At 42.8% G+C, this 23502-nt stretch overlaps 1 protein-coding gene across 1 annotated transcript in view; it reads left to right on the top strand.

Moving 5' to 3' along the window:
* Nucleotides 1–424: 424 nt before the first annotated feature.
* Nucleotides 425–23502, top strand: part of LOC126252514 (major royal jelly protein 1-like) — a 49704-nt gene continuing 26626 nt past the window's right edge. Inside the window, exons 1-2 of the mRNA XM_049953410.1 lie at nucleotides 425–473; nucleotides 19990–20303. Coding sequence (XP_049809367.1) covers nucleotides 20006–20303 — 298 coding nt within the window. The 5' untranslated portion in view covers nucleotides 425–473; nucleotides 19990–20005. The remainder of the gene's footprint in view (nucleotides 474–19989; nucleotides 20304–23502) is intronic.

Genomic DNA, 23502 nt, shown 5'->3' with positions numbered 1-23502 from the left:
AGAATACTTTCGATTGTCTTGCCGCACGTTTGTCGATGATGCATGCCCAGAGTTTACAGTCGTCAGGCGGAGATCTGCAGGTCCCAGCTTAGGAACCCGGGATTCGTCAAACCTGTACTGAGCCGACGAAAACTGAGCTTCGCGAGGTGCTCACCATTTGGTGAGATCCAGGCGTTACCTGCCTCTTAGAGAATGCTACGGAAGCGTTGAGCGGAATTTCCCCAGTGCATAAATTAAACTGTGATAAATGGGTAATTGCAGGTTAGCAACATAGTTCATATCTGTTTCCTTTGTTTTCCTTGATGCAATGCTGCAGAAACTTGTAGTTGGTAATAACAACACAGTGAGAATGCTGCTGACCTTCCGCAAGTTGATAATTTGCAAACCGGTTGCAAAATGCACCTATAAAAGTCCTGTGAGCGTACGCACTTTCAGGAGACGCCTCATTATACGCCTTTGGTGATCATTGTAAGGTAAGTCGAAGCGTATTGGTTATTAGGAACTTGAAGTGTATTCAAATGAAACCAATACAATATAAATACCTTACTTGATATTACGGTTCGGAAATGTGTGGGAAATATATTTATTCCAGATTACTGTCTTTCCTAGAGACAGAATGTGTGTGAAATCCTAACACTTGAATTTAAGCTGTCCCTTTTGTGAACTGCAACTTATTTCGCGAACGGATCGTGTAGTGTATTATTCCATCCGTCTCGTCTCGTGTGGTGAAGCAATTTACTGTGAACCTGTACATTCAAATAGAAATAACAATGGCTACCGGATCTGTACAAAGAAGTGTAGGTTCTGTCACTAACAGTTAATCCAAAACAAACAGTTCATTACCAAAGAGTACGCACCAGACAAGAGCATAAGTAGGAGCTATTTTAATACTACGTACTACAGAGAAACTTTCCTTAAAAATTTCGATGAACTATCGAAGAACTGAGGTATTACAAAAATAACAAATTAAATACTTCAACTTCAAGGAGGTTTCTATTCCCCTCTCGAATCAAAGCTGCAAGTATGAAATATTGACTTTATTATAATATAAGATTACATCGTCCCTTTCAGATTCAAGAGCAGAACAGAAGTGGTTCATTTCATACCAGCGTGATTATATATCTCGTACAGTTTCAGCAATGGTAAAATAGTTAGTAAAAAGGTCAACATATACGTCCCATGAGCGCTCTATATGCACAACAGAGATTATCGTAATAACCCACAGTGCGCTAAGGTAGTGAAATGTGTATAACATTTCATTATCACGACAGCGCACAGTGCATTAAAGTAGCAAAACATACATAGCATTTCCATATACGGATAAGATACATTACAGTGAGCTGGTTTAGGGTTTTCAGCATCGTGAATATATGCCGTCAGGACTGATAATGGTGCAGTTGTTTTTCTATTCTATGAAATTTACATAATAATGCAGTTGGTCATGTTGTTTCTCCACTTGTGTTCTTAGGTTGTTACTTTCTGTATTACTGGTATTGGCTACATTCTTAGCTCAAAGTAGGCACAATTGAAAATTTGTACCCAATATGCAATCCTGCTTCCTGAACAGGTATTAAAGTAAAAAAACATGAATGAGAAACTGGAGGTACGGAATTGGCACAAAAAGAAGTAACGAAGGAAGGGAAAAACAATGAAATAGAAAGAGCCGCTGAGTAGCTGGTGCCGTTTTGTTCTTCAATCGATAAATTAGTAAAGTCTTTTTCCCTCAGCAGCTTTGGCTTAGTCCTTCAAAGTAGATGAGAGATGCACAGTGTTCGTTTGAGATATATTGCTGTGCTTAGTGCGTACGGGGTTTAGTGCTTACACTAAATCGACTTCACTCGAATGGCAGCCAGGCATAGCCGAATAGCCTAGGTTGCAGCCCACGCCCGGTGATCTGATTATCATGACCAGTGTGACACAACTTCTCTCAATAATATTACACAGATGACTGAAATTTAACGCAGGCCTTTAAATCACAGTCTGTGGTCAAGACATACGTAGGGCCGCCCCGCTGTTTGTTGCGGCAGTCCAACTTGTGTATTCACATTTAGTCGGCATGTTGCAGTGTGCGTACCTATCGAGACAAGCGGTTGTCGAAGACGTCACCCGGATGCATTCCCGATGCATTAGCGGCCTCTGACTGTTGAAGCGGCGGTTGTCGTAGGACTGCCATCGAAGCAACGTTTTCTTCAAGACTGAACCTTTAACTGGGTTTACTGCTCTTGCACTGCACTGCTGTGAATAGCGTCTCGTTTGGCGCTTTAGTTCTCTATAGCGACTATCTTTGTACAAGTTGCTAGAGTAGTGAAGTTCATTATTGCCACTACCTCCATGATCCCTAGTTGTTTTAGAAACGATACTCAAAAACCTTCTCAGGGAGAATGCTCTGCACGATCAGCTCCTAAAGAAATCATCGTTTACTTGTTCTCTGTTTTCACTCCTGCGATCGATTTCTTTATTTCACTCTCCTATGTGACATGTTCGTAACCACAACTTCTACAGACATTCTACACTTCTCTGCATTTTTTCAGCAGTGTATTTAATCGTCCACTATTTTTTTAATTACTTCACTTCGTACTACGATCCTTCATTTAATTTTCATCAAATTTCCTGTTTCACATATTCCAATTCTTTTACTATGCGTACTTTTCCCTCACGAAATGCTTTGCGTAGAACATACTGTTTCAGACACATTTTCTGCATTCTAACTGATCATTTAAATCGTTCAGTGATTATTAAACCCATAAAACTATTTTAGCAGCCTACGATCTGCCTCCTTCAAGTCTTCGAAGTTGTATAATTTTGCTTTGTTCTATCCTACTTTAAACATTTCAAAATTCCATCTTCTGGTTTCGTTGTTTCTCGCATCTAGTTTTTTTTTCTTCTTCTTTTTAATTTATTAATCCAAGTTCTGTTTTAAGAAGACTTTCCAATTTATTTATTTGTTTTAAATAATGTATATCCAAAGTAAAATATCATTTCAAAATTTTAGCATTAGCGAATAATTCCCTAGTATCCCCATAACTGTTCTCAGCATTAGTTTCTGAAGCGCACGGAACAAGTTAGTTTATAAGCTAAATTGTAATTTACGTATAGCTGTACTAGTCCAGAGAGGCAAATATGGCGTTGCACTTAATAATGGAAGCAAGATTTAAGAAAAACGGTGATGTCTTCATAGAATTTGTGACCTAGGAAAAGAGTTGACAATATAAAACTGTGCAAGATGCCCAATATTCTCGGAAAAATTTGTGTAAGCCATAAGGAAGAACAGGTATTTATGGCTAATGAACAATAAGAACGGAAGACGAAGAAGGAGGTGTTCAAATCAAAAAAGGATGTAGCACACGGATGCAGTCTTTCACTCAAAGTGTTCAATCAACTGTTCGAAGAAGGAATCACAGCAGTAAAGGCTAGGTTTAAGTACTGAAATAAAATTCAGACTGACAATATATCAATCATGAGATTTGCTGATAACATTAATGTCCGCAGAGAAACTGACGCAGAAAAAAGGCCATCAAAGGGTTTGAGATGTGGTACTTCACAACCATGCTGATAAGAAACGAGGTGGTTTTCCGCAGAATCGGCGAGGAAAGATATGTATGGGAAACACTGCCAAGAAGAAGGGGCCTTTCATGGTACTAGACAGAACTGTAGAAGGGAATACCCGTAGTGAAGACAAAGATTCGCCACTAAATAACTAAGGAAGTTAGGTGCTACTTCGAAATGATGAGTCTGGCACGAGAGAGGAATTCGTAGCGGGCGCTTGGAACTAGTCAGAAGATTGATGACTCAAAATAAGCCTGTGGCTGTACAGGTACGAGCAGCCCACAGTGGCTCGCTTTCACGCTTTCCTTTGTATATATTTTGTGACTAATCCCTTCTGGCCTCTTAATTTTTTTGTTGTGACATGTAAGCACTGCTTCTGTCTTTAATTGTTCGCCAGTACTTACACTTTTTTCATATAAAAATGTCTTTTCCTATAAATTTCTGATTATGTTATTGGCCATTTTAATTGTTTAATTCTAATGAAGGCACTCTTATAAGTGTTGAAACCTGGTCAATAAGACTTAAAATAATTGTGACCGAGGGCTCATTTTTTCAATTTAAAAATAAACTCCTCCATTTCCATACAAATTATTTTCTGCTGTCTAAAAACTTGTCCTGCCACCCGAACCTTCTTATTGTGAATGTTTTTCAAATATTCATTTCTTCTTCTATTCTACGGAGAACCTCGTCATTCCTTGTCTTATCAGTATACCCAAGTTTTTAACATCTCAAATGCGATTTTCTTTTTTTATCATGTTCTCTCATAATCTAGGGCTTATTTCCGTACTGCGAAGGTTGGCTGCAACTTTACTAATAATTTCATGTATTGATTTCTCTTCGACGTTGGTATACAAAATGACATATCAATGTATTGTTCATTCTCAGTGTCTTTACGATTTTGAATATCTACTGTACATTGCTGAATTTTTGCTCCTATTGCTAAACAATACCTTGGGACATTTTGTAAAGACACGACTACCTCTCACCTACCAATATTTATTTCTCCCCAATACTTACTAAAATATGTACCCTTCTTATCTGATGTAATTGTAACCCTCCAGGTTAGCCGAAAGCGCTACTGCGCTGATTCCTGGACTTGGGTAGGCGCGCCGGCCCCGGATCGAATCCGCCCGGCGGATTAACGACGATGTCCGGTGTGCCGGCCAGCCTGGATGTGGTTTTTAGGCGGTTTTCCACATCCCCATAGGTGAATACCGGGCTTGTCCCCACATCCCGCCTCAGTTACACGGCTCACAGACATTTGAACACTTTCGTACTATTCCATGGATTACACTAGTCGCAGACAGTTGGGGTACACTAATTCCATCCCGGGGGGAGGGGGGGGGGGAGGGTACAGGGTGGCGGCAGGTAGGCCATCCGGCCACCCATTTCACTAATATTGCCAAATCCGATTAACAATGCAGACCCTGCCTAACTGCGGGAAAAGGCACAAACAAAAGAAAGAAAGAAAGAAAGTATCAGATGTCATTGTAGTCAGTATTTAAAGCGAGTAAATTTTCAGTTGATTGGGAGAATCTGCAGGGAAGTTGAAACTTCATTCAGTGATGTGATGGCAGTTCTGTATGAAGAGAGGATTATGGCTTATTTAGACGATATTGGGTAGTAAGGCGTACTTAGAAACCTACATGAGGGAATGGGCTTATCTTGAGGTAAAATAAAATTTTCATCACTCAGAAGCAAACAAAATGTGGATAAGGACATCTTGTCTAAGCAGTGAGTAGGAGGTGACTCTGCCGATGAAACTGATGCTCAGTTAAGTGCGTCCATTTTTAACATAGTCTATTAACACATGTTCACAGCACGCACAAAGCATACACCCAATGAGAATTCACTCAGCTGGGTTTGGTCAGTTGAGATTGGGAGAGATGTTGGAAGAGAGAGTAATCACCCTGAAGGGCTAGTTACTGAGTGCTACGATGGAGTTGGTTTGTACAATTTTACATGGAAACCAAATACCAACTGAAAGATTAACAGATGTGAGGAGAGTTGGAGGTATGTTCTAACGATCACGAGGATTGCTGCACACTACTACTTCTGTAGTAGTTGTCTCGCTATGTGCCTAATTCATACGATTTTAGACGTTAAAGCTGGCATAATTGCGGCACTGGAATTTTCAGTACAGTGTGAGACATAGGTAAGGGGGAGTCACCACTATCCTATTTGCTGAAAAACTGAAACTACCGAGTGCAACGTAGTTCTCTGAACAATCCTAGAATTTTCCTGAAATTATTTGCGGGGAAGATAATTGTGGCTGACAAGACGAGATCTTGGAAACGACTCTGTGTGAGGTGAGACGCATCAGTGATCAACACGTGTTTTAACTGAAAGAACCTGCGTTCCAGTCTTTATCTAGCGAATCCAGCCATTCGGCATGTGTTTTACCATAGCAAATGAGTGACACTCGGAGGTAGGACCCACTAGCAAACTATAAGGAGAAAACTTATTTTGGTTACCCTGAGAAGACATGACCTTCTATATGAACATTTCTCATTGTTGTAACTATGCCGCACTTTAAATTCCAAAATTACGATTCCTGTAAGAGCATTGCCACTGTTATAACTACACCGTATTTAACACTAAAAAAAGTAAGTTTATCTTCAATTCTGTGTTTAATCGAAAATGACAAATTAGGTCTTCGATTTTTCAGTGGTACTTAACACAGTTTTTCATTGGATCTATATATGACAGGTAGTCAAATGAAACTCGAGTTCCCGCCACAGCGCGTTAAGACATTTACTCCTCTGGGAAGCAAAACGATCAATTCCTGTTTCGTAGAACGCGATCGGCCGCTGACCGATCCACAACCACACACAGTATTACACTGTAAAATATTAAAAAAGTGATTCAGACATCTAAACAAATGCACTACGAGAAGAAGAAAGCAATATCAGGGAACAAAATAAAAACAATATGGGATATAGTGAAAGAGGAGATTGGTAGAACCAGAAAGGAACAGGAGCAAATAGCACTAAGGGTAGATGACACATTAGTAACCGATGGGCATAGTGTGGCAAATCTATTTAACAAGTACTTTATATCCGTTACTGATAGAATGGGATTGTCAGGATCAGTAAATAATGCCCTTGAATATCCGAAACTAGCCTTTACAAATAGCTTCAGGTACATGAATATGTCACTCACTTCACCAAAAGAAATAACTTCCATAATAAAATTTTAAAAACAAAGCATTCTAGTGGTTACAATGAAATATCAACAAAGTTAATTAAGGCATGTTCTTGTGAATTTAGCACAATTCTGAGTTACTTGTGTAACCAGTCAATTATTACTGGGACGTTTCCTGACTGGCTAAAATATTGAGATGTTAAGCCGCTATTCAAGAAAGGGGATAAAGAGGTACCATCAAACTACAGACCGATTTCACTTTTGCCAGCATTCTCAAAAATTTTAGAAAAAGTAATGTACAGGCAGCTTCTCAACCATCTGACCACAAATAACATATTATCAAGAACACAGATTGGATTTCTGAAGGGTTCTGATATCGAGAAGGCTATTTACACCTACAGTGAAAATGTACTTCATGAAATAACAAGTTAGAAGCAACATGTATTTTCTGTGATTTGTCAAAGGCATTCGATTGAGTGAACCACAACATCCTTTTAAATAAATTAGAATTCTATGGTGTCATGGGCAATGCTGCAAAATGGTTCAAGTCATACCTCACTGACAGGAAACAAATGGTGTCAGTGCAAGGGACTAGTGAATTAAGTCATCAGTCATTATCAGAATGGGAAGAAATTACATGTGGTGTCCCACAAGGATCCATCTTAGGCCCATTGCTTTTTCTTGTGTACATTAATGATCTCTCATCAGTTACACTGTCAGAAGCAGAGTTCATTTTGTTTGCAGATGACACAGTAATGCAATAAATAGTATGTCGAGTGTAGTTCTAGAAAGATCTGCTAATGATATTTTCATGGATATTAATAAATGGTTTAAAGCCAACTCACTGACATTAAACTTCGAAAAGACTCACTATATGCAATTCAGAACCTGTAAGAGGTTTCTACCCTGAATATGCATAAAGTATGAAGAAGAGCAGAAAGAAGAGGTTGACAGTCTTAAATTCCTGGGATTACAACTTGATAATAAATTCAGTTGGGAGGAGCACACCACAGAACTGCAGAAACGCCTTAAAAAATCTGTATTTGCAATTCGAGTGTTAGCAGACAGAGGCGACATAAAAATGAAAAAGCTTGCCTACTTTCATTCCATAATGTCATATGGTATAATATTTTGGGGTAATTCTTCAAGTCAAACAAAAGTTTTCAGAGTCCAAAAGCGTGTAATACAGGTACGAATTATTTGTGGAGTTAATTCACGGACGTCCTGTAGAAACCTCTTCAAAGAACTGGGTATACTAACTACTGCCTCTCAGTATATTTACTCCTTAATGAAATTTGTCCAAAATAATATATCTCTTTTTCCAAGAAACACCTCAGTTCATACATACAATACCAGGAACAAAAATGATCTGCACAAGGACTTAAAAGCACTTACTTTAGTTCGAAAAGGGGTCCACTACTCAGGAACACTCATCTTCAATAAAATGCCAGCAAACATAAAAAATTTAGTTACAAATAAAGATCAGTTTAAAAGGAGCCTGAAAGACTTACTAGTGACTGGCTGACATCGAAATAAGTGTCCAAGGAATAGAAAAGCAACTGAAATCAAACAGAGGAAAGTCCACTGGACCTGACGGGATACCAATTCGATTCTACACAGAGTACGCGAAAGAACTTTCCCCCCTTCTAACAGCCGTGTACCGCAAGTCTCTAGAGGAACGGAGGGTTCCAAATGATTGGAAAAGAGCACAGGTAGTCCCAGTCTTCAAGAAGGGTCGTCAAGCAGATGCGCAAAACTATAGACCTATATCTCTGACGTCGATCTGTTGTAGAATTTTAGAACATGTTTTTTGCTCGAGTATCATGTCGTTTTTGGAAACCCAGAATCTACTATGTAGGAATCAACATGGATTCCGGAAACAGCGATCGTGTGAGACCCAACTCGCGTTATTTGTTCATGAGACCCAGAAAATATTAGATACAGGCTCCCAGGTAGATGCTATTTTTCTTGACTTCCGGAAGGCGTTCGATACAGTTCCGCACTGTCGCCTGATAAACAAAGTAAGAGCCTACGGAATGTCAGACCAGCTGTGTGGCTGGATTGAAGAGTTTTTAGCAAACAGAACACAGCATGTTGTTATCAATGGAGAGACATCTACAGACGTTAAAATAACCTCTGGCGTGCCACAGGGGAGTGTTATGGGACCATTGCTTTTCACAATATATATAAATGACCTAGTAGATAGTGTCGGAAGTTCCATGCGGCTTTTCGCGGATGATGCTGTAGTATACAGAGAAGTTGCAGCATTAGAAAATTGTAGCGAAATGCAGGAAGATCTGCAGCGGATAGGCACTTGGTGCAGGGAGTGGCAACTGTCCCTTAACATAGACAAATGTAATGTATTGCGAATACATAGAAAGAAGGATCCTTTATTGTATGATTATATGATAGCGGAACAAACACTGGTAGCAGTTACTTCTGTAAAATATCTGGGAGTATGCGTGCGGAACGATTTGAAGTGGAATGATCATATAAAATTAATTGTTGGTAAGGCGGGTGCCAGGTTGAGATTCATTGGGAGAGTGCTTAGAAAATGTAGTCCATCAACAAAGGAGGTGGCTTAAAAAACACTCGTTCGACCTATACTTGAGTATTGCTCATCAGTGTGGGATCCGTACCAGATCGGGTTGACGGAGGAGATAGAGAAGAGCCAAAGAAGAGCGGCGCGTTTCGTCACAGGGTTATTTGGTAACCGTGATAGCGTTACGGAGATGTTTAGCAAACTCAAGTGGCAGACTCTGGAAGAGAGGCGCTCTGCATCGCGGTGTAGCTTGCTCGCCAGGTTTCGAGAGGGTGCGTTTCTCGATGAGGTATCGAGTATATTGCTTCCCCCTACTTATACCTCCCGAGGAGATCACGAATGTAAAATTAGAGAGATTAGAGCGCGCACGGAGGCTTTCAGACAGTCGTTCTTCCCGCGAACCATACGCGATTGGAACAGGAAAGGGAGGTAATGACAGTGGCACGTAAAGTGCCCTCCGCCACACACCGTTGGGTGGCTTGCGGAGTATGAATGTAGATGTAGATGTAGATGTAGACCAACTCCTTCTACTCCATTGACGAATTTTTTAATAGAAACAAACGATGTACTGTATATATATATTCATACTATTCTACTCCAGTGACGAATTTTTTAATAGAAACAAATGACGTATTGTATATATATTCATACTATCGGTATTGTTATTTCAGCTTTTTATTAAAAAAATGACATGTTCCACATCCACGAGGATCTCCTCAGCACGGATCTATGGAACGAAAATATAATCCTAATGTAATCTAATCTAATCTTCCTCGTTGGCGGAAACCGACCACCATGCATGTTTTCCTTCCGGTCGCCAATGATATGAAAATCACAGGGTGAAAGTTCCCGGCTTCACGGAGGAAGTAGGGGGTATTGTCGTGTAACAGGATGGTTCCGTCCGACAGCGTTCGGACAGCGCAAGGATAAAAGGAAAAACCCAAAGCATAAATATCCCACATCTCCTCCGCCAAAGACATCCAAAGCTATTCACACAAGTTCCAGTGAGGTCATTACGACCTACCTCTTCGACTGCATGGGCCCTCTGATCGTCGAGTTTCTGGCATGTGGAGCCACAGTCAATAAGTAACGCAATGAAGTCACTTCGCAGACGCACCGTAAAGTCTAAACGTTGAGGAACATGAAGTAAAACATGCATCGACGTCAGTTTCAGTCGGACGAGGAAGTGCAAGCCAGTCGCTTTCTACGAAACGGGAGCTGATCGTCTCGTCTTCTAGTGTGATAAATGTTTTAAGGCGTATGGTGAATGCAACCAGTCCATGGTACAATATTGGTGGCTGTTCGGTTTTGGTTTGAATGTCCTTTATATTTTTCCCTGTGATACTGAAAGTGCTATTCCGAGAAGATTCGAGCAACATACCACCTGTGGAACTTGATCAAATGGCAAACAGACCACAACGCCACAAACCACTGATTCGCTGCCAGGAAACGAAAATCTACCAATGACTGCCGAACGGTACTAAATGTAGCTAAACACCTAAGTCAATTACGACTCCTGTGACTTTCTGTCTGATGGAAGCCCATCAGACTGTGCTCGGCTATTGTAGCGATTACGCAAGTCGTGATGCTATTCAGATTTTCGCAATATACACGATAGTCAAAAAAGGCGACATGGTTGGCGTATGTAGTGACTACTGCTAAGCCGTTAGAGTAGCTGTGCGGTAGTATGCTCAAAGGTATCCTAACTTATAATTTGTCAGGCCCTAACTACCAGTCTAAATCACGTTCAAGGTATTCGAAGTTTAAAGGGTAAAATACGCCACTAAGTATAAACAACGGTGGAAGAGAGATGTGCAGCTAATGCATTAGCAGCGATGAATCACAGTCGGAAGAGACTGATTTTCTGGAAGGTACCAACAAGGATGTGGAGACTCCCAATCCACTGCCATAGTCAACCGCGCTAGCTCTTGCAGCTGAGGATCCATGGCGGGAACACCCCGACTGAGGTGGTCTCACAGATTATAGTTTCTCTTTAAATCCGAGGAGATTTGTGGCCAGGGCTGTACTGTGAACTCATCTTGGTGCTCTTCGAACCAAGCATGTACACAGTGAGCTGTGAGATACCTTCCTGTGTCCTCTTGGCAGACACTACTGTGCCGAGGGGAAAGAAACTGCATTTAGAGACGGATGTGATCCCCAAGGATAGAAGCATAATTCTTCAGATCCATTGTTCTTTCCAGAATGATGTGCCCGATGGAGCATATGTCGTAATTCATCCGGAAACGCTACCTATCGTCGTTCAGTGGACAATCAATTGCGGTACTGGCGTGCAAATTTCAGCCTTCGTCGCATGAATCAGGCACCTGCTGAGAATACCCGTACGCAGCAACGTTCGATGAAGGGACACCTATGGTTTATCCGGGCAGTTGCTCAACACATATACATCTGTTCGCTCGCACACATCTACACTACTGGCCATGGAAACTGCTACACCAAGAAGAAATGCAGATGATAAAGGGGTATTCATTGGATAGATTTAATATACTAGAACTGACATGTGATTACATTTTCACGCAATTTGGGTGCATAGATCCTGAGAAATCAGTACCCAGAACAACCACCTCTGGCCGCAATAACGGCCTTGATACACCTGGGCATTGAGTCAAACAGAGCTTAGATGCCGTGTACAGGTACAGCTGCCCATGCAGCTTCAACACGATACAACAGTTCATCAAGAGTAGTGACTGGCGTATTGTGACGAGCCAGTTGCTCGGCCACCATTGACCAGACGTTTTCAGTTGGTGAGAGATCTGGAGAATGTGCTGGCCACGGCAGCAGTCGAACATTTTCTTTCCCGAGAAAGGCCCGTACAGGACCTGCAACAAGCAGTTGTGCATTATCATGCTGAAATGTACGTTTCGCAGGGATCGAGTGAAGGGTAGAGCCATGGGTCGTAACACATCTGAAATGTAACGTCCACTGTTTAAAGTGCCGTCCACGCGAACAAGAGGTGACCGAGACGTGTAACCAATGGCACCCCACACCATCACGCCCGGTGATGTGCCAGTATGGCGATGACGAATACACGCTTCCAATGTGCGTTCACCACGTTGTCGCCAAACACGGATGCGACCATCATGATGCTGTAAACAGAACCTGGATTCATCCGAAAAAAAGACGTTTTGCCATTCGTGCACCCAGGTTCGCCGTTGAGTACACCATCGTTGGCGCTCCTGTCTGTGATGCAGCGTCAAGGGTAACCGCAGCCATGCTGCTGCAAACGTCGTCGAACTGTTCGTGCAGATGGTTGTTGTCTTGCAAACGTCCCCATCTGTTGACTGAGGGATGGAGACGTGGCTGCACGATCCGTTACAGCCATGCGGATAAGATGCCTGTCATCTCGACTGCTAGTGATACGGCGCCGTTGGTATCCAGCACCGCGATCCGTATTACCCTCCTGAACTCACCGATTCCATATTCTGCTAACAGTCATTGGATCTCGACCAACGCGAGCAGCAATGTCTCAATACGATAAACCGCAATCGCGATAGCCTACAATCCGACCTTTATCAAAGTCGGAAACGTGATGGTACGCATTTCTCCTCCTTACACGAGGCATCACAAGAACGCTTCACCAGGCTACGCCGGTCAACTGCTGTTTGTGTATGAGAAATCGGTTGGAAACTTTCCTCATGTCAGCACGTTGTAGGTGTCGCCAACTGCGCCAACCTTGTGTGAATGCTCTGAAATGCTAATCATTTGCAAATCACAGCATCTTCTTCCTGTCGGTTAAATTTCGCGTCTGTAGCACGTCATCTTCGTGGTGTAGCAATTTTAATGGACAGTAGTGTATTACCCATCGTGCACGACAGTTGCCTCTACTTCGGTTTTGGATACTGTGTAACGAAGGCGGCATGCGAAGAGTTTAGAAACTTAGCCATTACGGAAATGCCTTCACCATCGACCCGGAAGACAATAATCAAATTGCATTGGACGTCAGACTAATCGCTCAATTTCCACACTAGGACAGCGACTGTTTGTGCGTTCCATCGACACGCTTTATAATACCCTCGGCCGGCCGCGGTGGTCTTGCGGTTCTAGGCGCTCAGTCCGGAGCCGCGCGACTGCTACGGTCGCAGGTTCGAATCCTGCCTCGGGCATGGATGTGTGTGATGTCCTTAGGTTAGTTAGGTTTAGGTAGTTCTAAGTTCTAGGGGACTGATGACCATAGATGTTAAGTCCCATAGTGCTCAGAGCCATTTTATAATACCCTCCTCTGCTAGTGCTACCACTTGCCGTCTGTGAGTGATAATTGTACGCTGACGTCGAACATGACGGTGGTCATTAATTTGAGCTGAAGATTTCATGGGATTGAAAATTGCGGCCGCCCGCATGAAACCATCCTGAGAAGTCCAGTTTGAAACAAATTTTGAACGAATTTTATAACAGTATCATCGAGGTACGAACAGTATTAATTGAGTAATAATATTAAGGTTGAAAGACCAAACTTTGCTTTGTAGGAATGGCGAAAGTCTGTTCTGCACGGCTGAATGCTCCCTCAATAAACGTTAGACATGTACGGCCACAAGGGCGATGTAGGAAATGATTCTTACACCAGGAGGAAAAGAGATTGCTCTGTGTTTCACTGTCGTGTACTTCTGCGTTATTCGCATATAATCTTCGCAAAAGACGATGCAGAACACGCTGTTACTACTAAAAGCTGCTTAACGTCGTTCACCCTGTGGTGAGTTGCACAGTGGTAAGATGTTAAAGTTAGTCTAACAAGAGGCGATTCTCGTAAAATCTACTTTCCAGGAAATAGATTCTAATGATGCTAAATGACCCTCCGGCTACTACAACTCTGTTTGTATGGCACTTGCTCGAGAATCTGCAAGCGGTGCTCACCTGTTACGGCAGTCCAGGCAACAGTGTATGTACTGCCACCGCACTGAATTACACTGAAAAGTCAAAGAAACTGATGCACCTGCCTCATATCGTGTAGGGACCCTGCGATCACGCGGAAGTGCCGCAACACAACGTGGCATGGATTCGACTGTCTGAAGCAGTACTGGAGGGAACACCATGAATCCTGCAGAGATGTTCATAAATCCTTAAGAGTGCGAAGGGTGGAGATCTCTTCTGAACAGCACGTTTCAAGTCATCCCAGATATGCTCAATAATGTCTGGGGAGATTGGTGGCTAGCGGAAGTGTTGAAACTCAGAAGAGTTGGTTCAAAAGCCTCTGAGCACTATGGGACTTAACTTCTGTGGTCATCAGACCCCTAGAACTTAGAACTACTTAAACCTAACTAACCTAAGGGCATCACACACATCCGTGCCCGAGGCAGGATTCGAACCTGCGACCGTAGCGGTCGCGTGGTTTCAGACTGAAGCGCCTAGAACCGCTCGGCCACTCCGGCCGGCTACTCAGAAGAGTGTTCTTGGAGCCACTCTGCAGCAATTCTGGACATGTGGGGTGTCGCATTGTCCTGCTGGAATTTCCCAAGTACATCGGAATGCACAATGGACAGGTGATCAGACAGGATGTTTACGTACGTGTCAACTGTCAGAGTCGTATCTAGACGTACCGGGGGTCGCATATCGCTCCAACTGCATACACCCAGCACCCTTACAGAGCCTCCACCGGCTTGAAAAATTTATGGATTCATGCAGGGTCCATGGATTCATGAGCTTGTCTCCATACTCCTACACGTCCATCTGCTCGATACAATTTGAAACGAGACTCGGCCGACCAGGCCACATGCTTCTTGTCATCACCAGTCCGATGTCGGTGTCGACAGGCCTAGGCGAGACGTAAAGCTTTGTGTCGTGCAATCATCAAGGGTTGACGAGTGGGCCTTCGGCTCCGAAAATCCATATTGATTATGCATCGTTGAATGGTTTGCACGCTGACACTTGTTGATGGCCCAGCGCTGAAATCTGCAGAAATTTGCGGAAGATTAGCGGATAGCACTTCTGTCACGTTGAACGATTCTCTTCAGTCTTCGTTGGTCCCGTTCTTGCAGGATCTATTTCCACCCGCAGCGATGTCGGAGATTTGATGTTTTATCGGATTACTGATTTTCACGGCACACTCTTGAAATGGTCGATCGGAAAATCCCCATGTCATCCCCAGCTCGGATATTCTGTTTCTCATGGCTCGTGTTCCGACTACAACACCACATTCAAACTCACATCTTGATAACCTGTCATTGTAGCAGCAGTAACCGATCTAACAAATGCGCCATAGGCTTGTTGTCATACGTAGGCGTTGCCGACCGCAGTGCCGTATTCTGCCGGTTTACTTATCTCTGCGTTAGAATAGGCATGCCTATACCAGTTTCTTTGGCGCTTCTGTGTAACATGGTGTGCGACCACATCGTCCGTCTGGAAAGTTCGGAGACTTATTTTTTCCTGACGTAAAAGTGACTTCAATACATTAACTACTGTGCGAAATTGACGTAACAATTGTACATAACAGATGTGCATTCCACCAGTCAGTTGCGGGCAGGCAGAGCTAAGTAGTGTACTACGACCGTAGTGTGGCAACACTTGTGTCGCAGATGGCAATGGAACAACGACCTCCTCATCTCTGAATAAGCTGCTCAAGACATTCTCCCGAACGTTTTGAAAGAGAGGAAAGTGTGAGCGGTTTGTCAGCACATCTTGACTTCCGAACAATTGTAAAAAAAACCGCAGGCAATTCTTTTATGCAAAATATCACGGATGAGAAGACTTTGCTGCTATCTATAGGAATCTACCACAGAACTACAAAGTGCAGAATGGGTCTCTGATCCTTTCCTCACGACCGAAGCAGGTGCGGATGTGACCCGCGAGTTGAATAAACATTCCAAAGAAGCACACTTTTAGCAGTATCGCATAGTTGTATGAACGTTTTGTACATTCTATTTAAGCGTGGGAGCGACTAGGTAGAGCACTTGAAACATTAGAAGTACCGTATTAACTTTTCTCCATTTATTGGTAATCCAGTCCCGAAACCTTTTGGACTGACGGGGTAAGAACGCAACTGTGTGATGCGTTCCGCACAGGAAGGACGGAACTCATTTTGTGGTGTCACCATTGTGCCCTCTGGCTGTCCAAGACCACGTGCTCCGCTTACTTCCTAGACTGATAACTTTCAGTTCTAGAGGAAGCACGGCACTGGCTCTTTTTCTGCTTATGACTCTCTGTACACAAATTTGCATGCTGCGAAATCTAACGCTGTCGCTAGTTAACACAACATTTGTTGTGTTTACTTTATTCAAGTTATTACTACCGCGACAACAGCTAAGCTTCCTCACCTTGCATATGAACACGATAGTTAATCCTAAATATTTTACGCACATCTCGAAGTGCACGCGAAAACTAGAGGAGATGAAATAGCGCTGTTGACTGAAGCTTTAGGTAGTTCACTCCCTCTCGCTACCGTGCATCGTCGTGCCAACCCGCCTTCTTATGTGCAGGTCACTTCCTTTTTTTTCTTTTTGTATCATAAACCTTGTGACAGGTTTGATGCCGCCCGCCACGAATTCCTCTGCTTTGTCAATCCTTTCATCTCAGAATAGCACTTGCACAACCTACCTCCTCAATTGTATGCTGATTGTTTTCTAGTCTCTGTCTTCCTCTAAAACTTTACCCTCTACAGCCTCCTCTAGTACAATGGAAGGTATACGCTGATGTCTTAACAGATCACCCATCATCATATCCTTTCTTCTTGTCTTTGTTTTACATATATTCCTATCCTTACCGATTCTGTGGAGAACCTCCTTTTTCTTACCTTATCAGTTCACCTAGTTTTCGATATCCGTAGCACAATATCTCAAATGATTCGATTCTCTTCTATTACGGTTTTCACTACCACACACTGCTGTGCTCCAAATGTGTATTCTCAGAAATTTCTTCCTATGGCTGGTACTATCAGATTTCTCTTCGCCAGGAATGCCATTTTTCCAGTGCTAGGCTACTCCGCTTTGTATGTCCTCTTTGCTCCTTCCGTCACAGTTTATTTTGATGCCTAGATAGCAGAATTCCTTAAATTAATCTACTTCGTGATTATCAACTTTGAAGGTAAGTCACTACCTGAAATCAGGCATCTGCTCTTTTATGCACCACCTCAGCAACGCAAATATAGCAGATATGTCGTGCCAAAAGTATTGGCTTTATCAACCTTCCCAGAGGGCACCAGTAAAATCTCCAGAAAACATGACTAGTTTTCGAGAACGAAATTCGTCAAAGTCCTCTTGAAAAGTCCAAAATGTTTACCAGTCCATTACGACGCTCGAATCAATACTGAAGATGTAAGAGCACTGCAGTGTCTTTGTCCGCCTTTGAACCGGCAGTTGCCTCTCTCGAGAGCGCAGAGTGTGATAGTAAAGGAATTGTGCGTGAGATTTTGTTGTGGACGCCTCTAACATAACCGGACCCGCCGCCTTGAAAATGCCACCTTTTGTGTTGCCCACATGGAGTTAAAACCTTCATTATAGAAGGTGCACAGCGAACATCAGAGTTCATGAGCAAATTTAACTCTGAATTTTTGTGGGAAGTATACTCTCTGCATTCGTGTGTTCGTAACTTTTAGCCTCAATCGTGGACTCGACCATAATTCAGTGAACTTTATAAATGAAGAAGGACTTACGAACCGAGTGCGATTAAAATATTTAGGAGATTCGCTCGTAGAGTGGTTGGTTGCAGCGTCAGGACGAACTAACGGTAATTACAAGAAACTACACTACTGGCTATTAAAATTGATAGACCAAGATGAAATGCAGATGATAAACGGGTATTCATTGGACAAATATACTATACTAGAACTGACATGTGATTAACTTTTCACGCAATTTGGGTGCATAGATTCTGAGAAATCAGTACGCAGAACAACCACCTCTGGCCGTAATAACGGCCTAGATACGCCTGGGCATTGAGTCAAACAGAGCTTGGATGGAGTTAACAGGTGCAGCTTCAACAAGATACCACAGTTCATCAAGAGTAGTGACTGGCGTATTGCGACGAGCCAGTTGCTCGGCCACCATTGACAAGACGTTTTCAATTGGCGTGAGAACTGGAGAATGTGTTGGCCACGGCAGCAGTCGAACATTTTCTGTAACCAGAAAGGCCCGTACAGGACCTGCAACATGCGGTCGTGCATTATCCTGCTGAAATGTAGGGTTTCGCAGGGATCGAATGAAGGGTAGAGCCATGGGTCGTAACACATCTGAAATGTAACGTCCACTGTTCAAAGTGCCGTCAATGCGAACAAGAGGTGACCGAGACGTGTGACCAATGGCACCCCATACCATCACGCCGGGTGATACGCCAGTATGGCGATGACGAATACACGCTTCCAATGTGCGTTCACCGCGATGTCGCCAAACACGGATGTGACCATCATGATGCTGTAAACAGAACCTGGATTCATCCGAAAAAATGACGTTTTGCCATTCGTGCACCCAGGTTCGTCGTTGAGTACACCATCGTTGGCGCTCCTGTCTGTGATGCAGCGCCAAGGGAAACCGCAGCCATGGTCTCCGAGCTGATAGTCCCTGCTGCTGCGAACGTCGTCGAACTGTTCGTGCAGATGGTTGTTGTCTTGCAAACGTCCCCTCCTGTTGACTCAGGGATCGAGACAAGGCAGCATGATCCGTTACAGGCATGCGGATAAGATCCCTGTCATCTCGACTGCTAGTGATACGAGGCCGCTGGGATCCAGCACGGCGTTCCATAATACCCTCTCGAACCCACCGATTCCACATTCTGCTAACAGTCATTAGATCTCGACCAACGCGAGCAGCAATGTCGCGATACGATAATCCGCAATCACGACATTTATCAAAGTCGGAAACGTGATGGTACGCATTTCTCCTCCTTACACGAGGCATCACTAAAACGTTTCACCAGTCAACGCCGGTCAAATGCTGTTTATGTATGAGAATTCGGTTGGAAACTTTTCTCATGTCAGCACGTTGTAGGTATCGCCACCGGCGCCAACCTTGTGCGAATGCTCTGAAAAGCTACTTATCTGCATATCACAGCATCTTCTTCCTGTCGCTTAAATTTCGCGTCTGTAGCACGTCACCTTTGTGGTGTAGCAATTTTAATGGCCAGTAGTGTAATAATTAGATCAGCTATTTCTGTGTGACTGAGGTGTTGTTAAGCGAACTGTGTGATTGGACAGCACGAGGTTAGGCTCCAATCTACTGAAAGTGGGCCACTGCGGGTGAAGTACCAATCACAGTTTACGTCTGTTGTGCGACCGTAATAGTCTGAAACGTGCAGCCCAAATTACTATGTTTTACTGGTAGACTCTATGTGTTCCTGTACCTAATATTTGTGGTTCTCATATTTTGCATGCACCCTCAACTTGCAGTTAGTTACATAAACAATTTCAGGATTAAATTTTTGTTGGAAGTTGCAGAACTGAAATGGGAAGCTTCAAGGCGAAACAGGAACACTCTGTTAGGCACACGGTCATTAAATGTTCCGATCCACGTCCCTGTGTTGCGTATCATTAGCCGTGTGCAAGCCATCCCGTATTTAAGATAACTGATAAACAGGCTACACCATTACCCAGCATTTAAGCCCCACCACCAGGGTGCTTTCAAGGAGCACTCTTGCTGTAGCTGGCTGTTATTGACTCAGCAGTTTATATGTAAAAGTTCTAATTATCCGTGTGGATATATGAATTACTCCATTTCATTTTACCATTAAAATAGTCGCAACTATAGAGATGTTTATTTCTCGTTTGCTATACTGTAACTTGTTACAGTACTGAATCTTATATAGAAAATATTTACAAATAGGTGCGAGCCGTATCCAATGGGATCTCACGTGTGCACCTTTGCCCTGTTGGTGCTGATGCTGGTGGCGGCTGGTGACGCTCACCACAAGTCAAGCCACGCCACGAGGCACGGCGGACGTGTCAGAGCGGCTCACGGTATCGGCAAGGCGTCCCCAGTGACGAGGAGCAAGGGCGCTTCCGAGGAGCTGAAGCTGGAGACCATCAAGGCAACCAAAGAGATCAAATTCGACTTCGGAGACGATGGGACGTTGGAAAAGGAAATGAAGGCAACCGGACGCTACGACCCCAAAATGGTTCTGGTATATGATGTGACGAGTAAGTACTCCAATTAGAAACATATCTCTTGTATTCTTTATAAATACGTATTTATTATCGCATAATGCATATTTAATTAACAGAAAAAATACCAACCTCTTCAATCTGAACGTTTACTGTAGAACTAATACTATTTCTGGAGGAGAGAGAGTGCAGAGTGGCAATAGGAAATTTTGGGAAGGATAAACCTTTCATTTGAATCACTTTCAGTAGTGGACGATTCACACAAAGTACCCCCTAATGTAGAAATAAAATAATTCAAGAACGATGGAAGGTTATAACAAAGGGTCTCCCTTGGGGCGTAGTTAATCCTGATAATGGAAATTCATAAGTAGTTCTAAAGTTTGGTGACATTTAGCTATGAACTTTGCAGTCAGCTTATGGTGTAAGGTAACAGACAGTTACAGGTTTCGTACACACGCATCTAAGGGACCGGATCAGAGGAAATGGATAGCCATCCTGGCCGATACACTCTTGAAGATAATCCAATATCACACGATTATTATGAAAATCGGTGTCAAATAATGCAGTCCTTAGAAATGTAGTCACACAAGTTAAGCTTGGCCTCGTATTATGGTCAATATCAGCCTTTTATAATAAATGGCGAATGTACTAAGCTTTTGACACAATTCTTTTCTTGCCAGGCCTCCCCAGATGTCTTACAGTGTAGACACGACCCAACTTGGACTGTGCAGGTGTATGGTATTTTAGAGACGTGCGCGGTTTTAGGATAACTCAAAAACGAGTGTTCTGTCTGCTCACGAAACAAACAAGTGAGAATGGGAAAGATCTGAGAATTCGGTTAAGGTCAGATGAATCTCGATCCAACATGATGAGCATACGGTCTTCGTTAACGAATTAAAATGGGTAGGATCTACTGGTATTCTATCTTGCAAAACTGATGATTCAGTACATAGCGAACGGCATAAAATGGGACTCAGTTCCATTCAGTACTAACGACCTCATGAAAAATCGTGGCAAGTGAATCGAGAGTTTCATTCGATGACGGCAGTCTCCAGCGCTCCCTGCTATTACGTCACACATAGTGAGAACCACGTGCTGCAGCTTGATATCGTTCACAGTTCTATAATTATTTCTATTGAAATTAGATTACGTTAAGAGGCGCATCGTTTCGAAGTTAAAACCCTTATACAGGGTGAGTCACCTAACATTACCGCTGGATATATTTCGTAAACCACATCAAATACTGACGAACCGATTCCACAGACCGAACGTGAGGAGCGGGGCTAGTGTAATTGGTTACTACAAACCATAAAGAAATGCACGTAAGTATGTTTTTAACACAAACCTACGTTTTTTTAAATGGAACCCCGTTAGTTTTGTTAGCGCATCTGAACATATAAACAAATACGTAATCATTGCCGTTTGTTGCATTGTAAAATGTTAATTACATCCGGAGATATTGTAGCCTAAAGTTGACGCTTGAGTACCACTCCTCCGCTGTTCGATCATGTGTATCGGAGAGCACCGAATTACGTAGGGATCCAAAGGGAACGGTGATGGTCCTTAGGTACAGAAGAGACTGGAACAGCACATTACGTCCACATGCTAACACCTTTTTATTGGTCTTTTCAACTGACGCACATGTACATTACCATGAGGGGTGAGGTACACGTACACACGTGGTTTCCGTTTTCAATTACGGAGTGAAATAGAGTGTGTTCCGACATGTCGGGCCAATAGATGTTCAATGTGATGGCCATCATTTGCTGCACACAATTGCAATCTCTGGCGTAATGAATGGCGCAGACGCCGCAGTACATCTGGTGTAATGTCGCCGCAGGCTGCCACAATACGTTGTTTCATATCCTCTGGGGTTGTAGGCACATCACGGTACACATTCTCCTTTAACGTACCCCACAGAAAGAAGTCCAGATGTGTAAGATCAGGAGAACGGGCTGGCCAATTTACGCGTCCTCCACGTCCTATGAAACGCCAGTCGAACATCCTGTCAAGGGTCAGCCTAGTGTTAATTGCGGAATGTGCAGGTGCACCATCATGCTGATACCACATACGTCGACGCGTTTCCAGTGGGACATTTTCGAGCAACGTTGGCAGATCATTCTGTAGAAACGCGATGTATGTTGCAGCTGTTTGGGCCCCTGCAATGAAGTGAGGACAATGTTTCAAGCGTCAACTTTAGGTTACAATATCTCCGGATGTAATTAACATTTTACAATGCAACAAACGGCACTGATTACGTATTTGTTTATATGTCCAGATGTGCTAACAAAACTAACGTGGTTCCATTTAAAAAAAACGTAGGTTTGTGTTAAAAAACATACTTCCGTACATTTTTGTATGGTTTGTATTAAACAGTTACACTAGCCCCTCTCCTCACCTTCGGTCTGTGGAATCGGTTCGTCAGTATTTGATGTGGTTTACGAAATATATCCAGTGGTAACGTTAGGTGACTCACCTTGTATATCTATAAGATCTCTTCCCACAAGGAATCAGCTTAAATGACAATTTCACAGCTGGGCGTGTGACCTGAAACTGATCAGTTCCAAGCAGGCGACACAAACACAATAAAATTGGTAAATACGCTGCCCTAATTCCTACATAAAATAAAACAGAGAAGGGAATAAGAGGAAACATATAAGAGAGTGGCAAACTTAGAAATCCGGCAAAATAGTTTTGGGGAAGTTGTAACAGTCTAAATGAGCAATTGCAGACCCATCGAGTTGCTGTAGTACAGGTAATTTCTATGTTAGCTGGCACCACTGGATTATTTTCTGGGTAGATTGCGCGAGGTATGCTGTTCTGTATACCCTTTGTAGGAGGCGTAAATATGACATATGTTCTGATGATATCGGTAAGTCACAGTTAAAAATGGAGAGCACTGGGGATATAAAATTAAATGATCAAATGGGCTCAGTCGTAGGTAGAGTTGATGTGAGACTTCAGTTCATATAGAGGATACTGTAAAAATGCAGCTAGTCTAGACTTTCATGTAAACCACCATAATATCACAAGTTGCGACATAGTTAGAAAATCCGTATTATACATTTATATTTTATGCCAGATAATAAAGTTTTGTCAACGATGAAAAACTTCAAACATATGTTGGCTCGATGTTGATGTATAATTGTTTGTACTCAGATCTGAAGGCGGTTATCACAGACCTAAATTAATTACATGGTCTGTAACTGCAATAAATATAAAATACCATCACAGA

Source organism: Schistocerca nitens, chromosome 4 (genome assembly GCF_023898315.1).
Source record: "Schistocerca nitens isolate TAMUIC-IGC-003100 chromosome 4, iqSchNite1.1, whole genome shotgun sequence".
NCBI lineage: Eukaryota > Metazoa > Arthropoda > Insecta > Orthoptera > Acrididae > Schistocerca > Schistocerca nitens.
The sequence above is the reverse complement of the archived record's forward strand: the minus strand, read 5'-3'. Positions and strand labels throughout refer to the sequence as shown.